This window comes from Pistacia vera, unplaced genomic scaffold (assembly GCF_008641045.1).
Source record: "Pistacia vera cultivar Batoury unplaced genomic scaffold, PisVer_v2 Contig786, whole genome shotgun sequence".
Taxonomy (NCBI): Eukaryota; Viridiplantae; Streptophyta; class Magnoliopsida; order Sapindales; family Anacardiaceae; genus Pistacia; species Pistacia vera.
In genome coordinates, this window is record NW_022196652.1 from 244,404 (window position 1) to 254,608 (window position 10,205).

General features: G+C 34.4%; 1 protein-coding gene across 1 annotated transcript; it reads left to right on the top strand.

Moving 5' to 3' along the window:
* The first annotated feature begins 3,147 nt into the window (after nt 1-3,147).
* On the top strand, nt 3,148-8,991 carry LOC116116858 (glycosyltransferase-like At2g41451). Its single transcript, XM_031402905.1, has 11 exons — nt 3,148-3,636; nt 4,433-4,582; nt 4,717-4,769; nt 5,373-5,481; nt 5,583-5,717; nt 5,831-5,875; nt 6,205-6,392; nt 7,269-7,410; nt 7,931-7,977; nt 8,196-8,283; nt 8,420-8,991. The coding sequence occupies exons 1-11, from the start codon at nt 3,286-3,288 to the stop codon at nt 8,717-8,719; spliced, it is 1,608 nt and encodes a 535-aa protein (XP_031258765.1). The 5' UTR covers nt 3,148-3,285; the 3' UTR covers nt 8,720-8,991.
* The last annotated feature ends 1,214 nt before the right edge of the window (nt 8,992-10,205 follow it).

The window sequence follows — 10,205 nt, forward strand, 5'->3', positions numbered from 1 at the left end:
CCGTGACACTGTCTGATTTGTCTCGGCATCTCCATAACTCCATTTTCTGGCCTAATCACCACCATGACATTTCAATTCCATTTAAATCCTCTGTCTCTACTCTCCAATTCCCTATTCATTTTCGATTCAATATTATGCAGTAACTAAGCACGACTCCACTTCAGTCTAGTTGATCACCGATTCAACTGCCCTAGGTAAGAGAAATCTTAAAATCGTTTGTGTATTGTGTTGATCAATTTCCGGCGAGGGAGGAAGGTGTCGTCGCAATTTCAGAGCTTGAGTTGCGATCGATTTCAGCATCGATTTCAGACTCAGAAAGTGGATTTCGTTGAGATTGAGTGGCGATTTGTGTGGGATTTCAAATTTTCATATTTGTGTTAACATTTTTTCAGAGGATTTTGCGTAGAGAAAGGTGAAATTAAAGAAACTGAGAAATTAGAGATTTTTCCCCTTTTTCAGACGCTGGACTGGTTTTTCAATCGGTCCGATCCGACCGGCGGTTTACACTGTTCACGCGGTTTATTGACTGTTCATTTATTAATGTCGGGTTTTATGCTGGCTCGAACCAAACACGTGACTGGGTCCCGGTCCAACCGATTGGACTGATCGGTTTGATTCGGCTTTTAAAATAATGGTTTAGAGATGTTGTAAGCAGAGTGGGAGTAGTCATTTTCAAATAAGCCAACATATGTTTGGTGGGTGCAAGGATTATGATAATTGAGTGATGGAAGTAAGCAACTTAATGGTAATGGTATTGGAGAATGCCATGTAATCTTTTTATCCAAACAAATAATGGACCTCCTTAGTGTTCCACATTGTTATCACTTATCATTACTATTGATTCTTTCTCAAATGCCAAAAACATCGCATCACCATTAAAGATCCTTCCTGGATCACCCTTTGCCTAGTAAGTTTTTCAAATTTAGACAACTTTCACATTTTTTATTATAGACTACTCTCAAAATTTGAAAATATATCATGGAGACCCCCATTGCACTATCAAATATTCAAATGTACCCTCAAAGTTCAATTATCATGGATATCCCTTTGCGTTAACCTTGTTACATTGTCGTTAGGTTTGCAAAACACTTTCTTATAAGACTAAAGCTAGTATTTCACTCATCTTACTATACACGACAATGTAATGGAGTTAGGGTAGAGGAGTATCCATGATAGAGTTCCAAACTTTGAGGTTAAGGGGTAGTCTATGATAAAAAATGCAAAAATTATCATCCAAATAATAAATTTAGAAACCTTAAAGTTAGTCTATGATTATCTCCCATATTTTCAATTGGAATCAAAACAACACATTAAAATTATTATTCAAACTTTTTTAATTTTTTGGATTTATGAAACATTCCTTTATTTGTCTAATCCTTCAAAAGCATACATTATATGGAGATAATTATTGGCCTAAATTTAAAATAAAACATTAAATTAGAAAGAAATTAAAAGTTGGCCAATTTTGTCAGTAAAGGAGAGATCTATTTCTTTATCTGCAATTTTTTTTTTTTATTATTTAAAAAAGGACATATATCTCCATCTAGAAATTAACAAGGTAACAATATATCTCCTGAAAATGAGTTATCTCAATTTCAATCAAAATTATCTTATTTTTAATTTTATAAAAATCATATTTATGCATGGAGTTAGTTTTAAAAATTAGACAATTTTGTAAAGATCCATCTATAGAACAGTAATAAATAAAAAATTAATGTTTACTATTATTCTAGTAATGCAAATAAATTTTGAATTTTGAGGAGGATGCATGAATTGACATATTCATCTGTATTTATATATTATGGGAATATAAATTACTTTAAAACATCTTATTGAATTAAATGTTTTGACAAATTAGTAAGTAGCCCTTTTAACATTTAAATAATTAATATATAATTTTGCCAAGATAAATTTAGAAATATTTAACTTATAAATTTATGGTAATATTATTTATATATCGATGAGTAGAAATTATTATATTAATTTTGAAAATTTACCCTTAATAATAAAGGGAAGAATTCCTGTGATATTTGGTTAAGTTTTATTTTAGGTATTAAAATAAATGGTAAGAAAGTAATACAGTGTATACTAATTCACAAATATTAAGGATTTATTAATGAAAGGGGGGAAATTCTTTTATTATTTTAGAAAGAGTAAACGATATGTTCCCACCCAAAGTTTGATGAAATCCTGAGTTGGTACGCTAAGTTCCATTTATTCCATATTCCTACCCCTAAAATAACACTGTTAACATTTTTTGGGGTAGTGAGGGTGCAATTACCATAATGTCCCTAACCCTAAATTAATAAATTATATTTTAGCCCCTAAATTACTAAAATTATAATTAACCATCTTGTTTTGAAATTACTTCAATTATACCCTCAGTGACTGCGCACCGTCTCGATTTTCACTTGATTTGGGCTGTTTTCGATGACGGCGAAACCCCTGGTCACCTCCATTAGCTTCCCCATCGTCCGTCGTCCAAAGCCCCTCTGATTCCTGACTCATTGACCTCTCCAATCGACGCCGCCGTCAAGGTTAGGTTTTTGTCATTCTTCGCCGGATTCCGGTCGATTCCGACGATGAAAATCTAATTCGACGTCACCACTACAACCAGCATCTCTTAATCTACAAAACCCCTATGCCCCAGCAACCGTTTAATGGTAATTTGTCGGTGGAGATCGACGAAAACCAGTCTCATGTGGCGGCTGTCGTGGCTGGGGATCGGCAAGTGATAAGGGGTTGTCAAGGGTACGGTTTTGTAGAGGGGAGGATGAGGGTTCAAATGGTGGTGACAAGGGTGATTTTGGGTGGAAGAATCGTCAGAAAAGGACGAAAAAAGTCAGCGGTGAGGTTGGCTAACGTGCGCTGGAACTTTATCAGGGGCCGCGATCTGCTAATGTGCACCTCCTCTGTGAAATGACCAATTTACCCCTAAGCCGTTATATCTAACCATTTTCTATTACTTTAAGGGTGGGAATATGGAATAAATGGAATTTGGCGGACCAACTTAGGATTTTGTAAAACCTTGGGTGGGAACATGTCGTTTACTCTTTCAGAAATTTTTGTCAATAAATCAGGACTAAGGGGTCGTTTGATTTATAAATAGAAAACGAAGACGGCAATCCAACGACAAAACAAAAACAAAACGGTTTCTTAGTATCATTCTCCACTCTTGTTTTCATTTTCAATTTTTTCTCAACATTTTTTGATTTAAATACACTTTGATACACACATTCCATTCCTTTCATTTATGCATTTCTTCTTCTGCAACCTCTCATCATCATGGCGGGTCTCTACTCTTCTTTAAGACCCATTGCCTCTTCTGCTGCTTCTTCTTCTTCTTCCTCTTCTTCAACCGCTTTCAATTCTCGTCTTCTCTTGCTCTTAACGCTCCTTCCTCTCACTCTCGCTTCTTTCGCTTTCGTTCTTCAATGGCGGGGCGAATTGACTGACCCGGTTGCCCGATGGTCCCCTGATCACCATGAGTTCCCCGGTATGGCCAACACTTTCTCTGACTTGTCCCTCCGGAATTCCAGGTCGGGTTGTCTCGATCCTCTGGGTCGGAGCAACACTCCCTCGTTCCCTTATTTTAGGGACTGGAAGTTTGATTTCGGGTCGGATCTGAAGCCTAAGGTGATTTCCCTCTTTTTTGGGGTTTGAATTGGGTTCCTTGGTGTTTGGGAGGATTATTATTAATGATTATGTTTTAGTTTTTGATCCGTTGATTAATCATTTTTTGTTTTCTGAATTGTTTTATTGCCTTTATGGATTCCATGATATCATTTATTGAGAGTTAATAACTGAATATTCTATTTATTCTTATTTTTCCAATATATTCTGTTTGATTAGTGTGGGTGGGCATTGAGGTTGATGCAGAGTTTTTGCATTTGGAATGAATGATGCTTTTGATCTGGAATCATTGTTATTATTTAATTTCGTTTGTGGAATTTGGACTTTGGCTTTAACAGGAATCTTAAGCATTAATTACAAGTGAAGTGTTCTGTTTCTTATTAAAAAAAACAAGGAAAGAAAGCATATACCCAGTTACTGAAGCGTACTGATTTTGAATCTTTTATTTATTTTAATTTATTTTTTAAATAGGTATATTAAACAAGCTTAGCCTCAATTATTTCTGAAATTTGCAAAAGCCGGATAAGGCTTCGGTTTGACATGAATTTCCATTGATGATTCATATATTTAATTTATTAAGAGTTTTTTTTTTTTTTTTTTTTAATTTAAATGTGGGTTGGGAAGTTTCAAATTTCAATTGTTTTGCACACTAGCAGAGTAAAAAATAATACAGTTTAAATTAGGCTTTCATTAACGGCTTGGTTTTAAGTGAGATAATCTTGATTTGATAAACATTTAGTGTGCTTGTAGAATTCTTTCAAATGATATTTTTCTGATTCTTGTATCTCCTGCACACCAGATATGTATTACATCAAGTACTTCTGCTGGGCTAGAACAGACTTTACCATGGATCTTTTATCACAAGCTTATTGGTGTTTCAAATTTTTTTCTTTTTGTGGAGGGGAAGGCTGCCTCTGCTAACGTATCGAAAGTCTTGGAATCAATTCCTGTGAGTTCAGATTTTATGCTTCTTTGTACATGAAATATTTAAGACCTTTCTAGCACTTTACTGTCAGACGTTTTCACTTTTCTTTTATTTATCCTCAAATTTCTGTTGCATGGGCTATAACATGTATATTTCAGGGGGTGAAAGTGATATTCAGAACAAGAGAATTAGAGGGACAACAAGCTAAAAGGTCAGTTGATGATGATTTTTTTTTATCTGTTTCTTATCTTTTATCCAGTATTTAATTTGAATAAGCAAAATTACTTTATTCAAGCTTCTTCTGTTCATTTACAAACTTTTTGAAAGATGGATACGTAAAAATGCTAATGTGATCGATGGGTAGTTTAGGTAGCACTGCCACAAATATTATGTCTTTTTCTGCTGTTTAAGCTGCTATTCTCCTTAGGATTGTTTTTATCATATTTTTGACAAATCCATAGTAGAAGATTCTAACAGATGAATTATCAGTATTTGGCGGGCCTTATTAAAAAAAAAAAAAAAATTATGATATTGGGCAGAATTAGCAAATAAAGTGTCCACTGTGGAGAGACCATGTGCATGAGAATAAAAGGTTTGGTTTTTTATATTGGGGTTGATTGAATGTAGAACCTCTGCCTGCTATATTTGTCATTGATATCACAATCTATTTTCCTTTATATTTAGAATAGTTTTAGTTTTGCTCCCTTTTCATTCTGATGACATTGGGATGTTTTCTTATGTTGTATATGAATCTAATGCTACAATTATGATGATTTATTCTTCAACTTGTTTTTGAATGTATTTTTGGCTTTAGCCGCATCTGGAATGAGAGTTGGTTGGCAAGCTTCTTCTACAAACCATGTAATTATGAATTATTTGTGAAGCAATCCCTGAATATGGAGATGGCTATTGTCATGGCAAGGGTATGTGTTTTACATTTTCATCTATGGACAATTCAGAATCAGTATGTGTATGTATATTGGATCGTGACAATGATAATTCTTTTGTCCATATTGATTTTTAGGAAGCGGGCATGGATTGGATTTTTCATCTTGACACCGATGAACTAATACATCCAGCGGGAACTCGAGAATACTCCTTGAGACAATTGCTGTTAGATGTACCTGCAAATATTGATATGGTCGTCTTCCCTAATTATGTGAGTGGATCAGCAATTATTACATAGATCTAGTGAATATTTTATAGTTTATATTCTGTATATCTTTGTCCTTTTTGCAATCAGAGGTGATGATGAAATATAATATGTTTCAGGAGAGTAGTGTTGAGCGAGATGATATCAAGGAACCTTTCAGTGAGGTATAATCTCTTCTTATGTGGTTTCCTATATGTCTACCTGGGTTCAATGGAGATGGATAAAATTAATATAAACTGAAAATTGTTAACATTATATTCTACTTTCTTTGAGACTTCATTTGTTTTTCCTTGATATGGCTATTGCCCAGGCAATTTGAACTTGTAGGCTATTTTACTTGTTTTTGCTGTTTGGGTGTGGAAATGTATCGCTAGTTTTAAACTACTTGTAAAAATGCAGTCTTGAAAAGCAACATAAATTATATTGTTCAATTGTTAGTGACTCATGCATACATTGTTACTTAAAATTATCTTATTTTATAATGTTGCCATAGGTTTCTATGTTCAAGAAGAACTATGACCATCTTCCCAAAGACGTATATTTTGGCAATTATAAAGATGCAACACGTGGAAATCCAAACTACTTCCTAACATATGGAAATGGGAAATCAGCCGCTCGTATTCAAGATCATCTTCGTCCTAATGGTGCTCACAGATGGCACAATTACATGAAGAACCCAAGGTGTGGTGATTTTATCTTATGTAGTAACCATTAGTGTATGTATGTATGTGTTTATATATATATATATATAGGATGCTTGTTTGCATGCTTGCTACCTTTTCTATTTACCAATAAGTTCTTGTGTCTTATCAAGAAACAAACTATAATGTTAAGAGTTACGTGTTAATATTGGACCTTTACCTGATAATTTTTTATTCAAGCGGTTACTTAGCAAGGAAGTAGTGGTAATGGTGTCAAGTATGAATTCCTCATTTCTCTTTTCACTTGATCAAATTTATCAGTTCAGCAGTCTTTGAGATCCATTATGAATAAAATCATCTATGTTTCACAAGGTGCCTATTAGACTTGAGCTTATATGAGGCCTTTACCTGATATCTTTAATTTTTTGATTAACCATTTACTTAATATAGTAAACTGTAAAAAAGGGAAGACCTTTTTGAGAACGGGGTCATTATTGGATTATCTGTATCAAATTGCTTGTCCGTATCTAATTGTAGTCGATATTATGAAATTTAGTGTTAAAGAACATAATTTATTTTTCGCTTATCTATAGACTTTGTATGACTATGTTATATTTGATTTTTTGAGAACGGGGTCATTATTGGATTATCTGTATCAAATTGCTTGTCCGTATCTAATTGTAGTCGATATTATGAAATTTAGTGTTAAAGAACATAATTTATTTTTCGCTTATCTATAGACTTTGTATGACTATGTTATATTTGATTTTTTGAGAACGGGGTCATTATTGGATTATCTGTATCAAATTGCTTGTCCGTATCTAATTGTAGTCGATATTATGAAATTTAGTGTTAAAGAACATAATTTATTTTTCGCTTATCTATAGACTTTGTATGACTATGTTATATTTGATAGTGAGATCAAATTGGATGAGGCTGCTGTCCTGCATTACACATATCCCAAGTTTTCTGATTTGACTTCAAGACGTGACCGGTGTGGCTGCAAGCCTACAAAGGAGGATGTTAAAAGATGCTTCATGCTGGAATTTGACAGAGCTGTGAGTTTTTGTCTATTCTCTTTTTATGTGCTTTACCCTTTTTCCTTGTGCAAAATTTTTGTTTTGCCTGATTAAGTTTCTGCTGCTATGATTTCTTTTTTTTCTTTTTCCCTTTTTTATACCACTTAATTATATAATGATTTTTCCACTTTATGTAAATCAGTTTCAAAGTCGGTGGTGTTGACCATATGTCCAAGATAAATAAATAAGAACTGTGTCTAACTCATGCAGTATGCTAAGGACAAACCTGTATCAACAAAATTTGGAAATATAAATGAAATTCATTCTTTGGCTAAAGCATAAGCTCTATAATTTTTCTAGGCTAGCTAATTGGAATTTTCCTCTGCAAACTAATAGCTATAACCTTTAATCATGGATGCTTATTTGTGACAAGAAGGTTTCTATAATCAATCTTTTGGCAGTCTTTTTTTCTCGTCTCTTTCCTTTTATTTATCTTTAAGTGCACTTGTTATTCAGGCTTATTGATAATATTAGCTCTTTCTTGTTATATTCTGTGCAGGCATTTATAATTGCCTCAACTGCAACAGAGGAGGAGATGTTGCACTGGTAAAATTAAATTAAAAAATCTATACAGAACTATATCGAAGAACTAATTTTAAGGGTTTTAATGTGTTACAAGAGAACCTATAGGTGCTTTTGGGTGTCTTACAGATTGATATGCTGCTTTATAGAATTAGCTGTAGGATTTCTTATTTTAATAGTACTTTAGATACTAAAAATAACAAATGATTGCTCCCTCTAATGCCTGTTATCTGTTTATATAGGTATCGCGAACACATTGTGTGGACTGATAATACCCTGAATCTCAAACTTCTGAAGAAGGGCATCTTGACTCGTATTTATGCTCCCATGGTAAGTTCAAATGCCATTTTTTCCCGGCAGGCTGCATTGCTATGGTTCTTAGAGCTGAACAATTAAAGATTGTGTGCACTTATGTACACCCTTTGTTGTCAGTTTCCTTGACATTACAGTGTTGCTCTGTTCACAGGCCATTATTCAAGCAATGAGGGAATCTGGGGTTTTCAGTTCAGTAATTGCTTCAGCAGAGACGGGCCTTTCAAAGGAAAAGTTTTTATCATCCGTTGAAAGTAGTAACACTACTAGAGGAGTTAAATCCGGAATAGTCTCATCAAGAAAGGTTGGCAATAACAGTGAATCTCAGGCAACTGCAAGAAGGGTCTTGGAGTTTTCTAATGATGCGACTTATACTTCTGCAGTTACACCACAATCTCCTCCCGGCCTGGATGACATTGACTTTGATACAACATTACAGACTACGGTCGAGTGATGCCTAAATCTTACCTGGCTTCAGTGTTGAAGAAGGATCTAATTTTGAAATGTTAGCAAAAGAGAACTGAAGGGAGTGTTGTGATGTGGCATCATTGTTCAGTTTTGTGGAGCTCTTCCCGATCATTACCCAAGCGCTGGTGTACATTTCAGGTTTAGATTATAGGTTTTATAGAGTTAGAGATGTAGAGCGGGATTCAATTCCATTGCTGAAGCTTTTTTTCTTCTTATTATTTTAGTAAATGGTAATATTTCTGAGAATGCTTTGGGTTACAACCTTGGTTTGTAATCTGAAGTTACATTTTGTCATGTTAGTTTAACCACATTGGAGTGGTAATATTACATTACATTGTTTAGGCCCCATTCTTCATATAAAAATGGTCTTATTCATTGCATTTGGTATATTACATTTTTTTCCCTGCCTTAAAATTTTGCCGTTTTCTAGTACTTGAGGAGAGACAGTGTGTCAATGTGTAATATTACAAAACCATAGGGACTAAAATGTGCTCATGATCCTGCTTAATACACATACAAGCTTGGGTTGGGTTATTATCTTAGGGGTGTAATCAAGCTGACGCGAGTATTGAGAAGCTCGAGCTCGGCTAGGCTGGAATAGTCGAAGCTGGAGCTTGAGTTTGAACGAACTTCAATTGTTGTGATTGAGCTTGAGCTCGACAGATTTATGGTGGGCTCAAGCTCGAATAACCTGTGCAAAAATACACGGTAAAGCAGATGCAAACTAATGTTAGCACATAGCAAAGCCAGCTTAACAAGATGAGATATGTCCAATAGAAGTTAATACAATCTCTCCAATAGAAGTTAATACAATCTCCCTGGTGGGTATAGATTCTGGATTTCAAAAAACCTGCTGCTCAAGTCAAGGCTGATCCATCGACAACGACAAAAGGCCAAAAAGCATCAACTCTGTTCACAGATATGTCAACAACATATTGATCTCTACAAATTTAATTCTCTTTGATCTTATCCTGAGCAGCGAGTAGAGATTTTCTCTTAGTCTATGAAAAGACAGATTGCATCGATTACAACACCAATTCATGACGAAATAAATAAACAAAGAAGCATGTAACTAAATCAACAAGCTGTGACTTTTACCATGCTCGAACTGGTTTGTTATTTAAATGCTTTAAGACTTTAAAAAGAACACTTAAAACCAACTTAACACATAATTCTAACTTCCAAATGAAGAAATTTCCTGCCTAGCTTTACAAGCTGGACAAAGTAACCCAATTCAGATTAAAAATATATCACACTATTTCTGCATTCAGAAAGCAACTCCAAAAATAGAAAAATAATTGAATGTTGATGATAATCTGACCACGCACTTCAACCGAACTACAGAAACTTATCAACCATACACACAAATAAATCCTACCGACAAATAGAGGCTAGAGCCTGCTTTTCTCTGAGGTTCTAAGAAACTTGTAAAGATTTCACTTCCACTCTAACCTGGAATTCCCACAAACAGA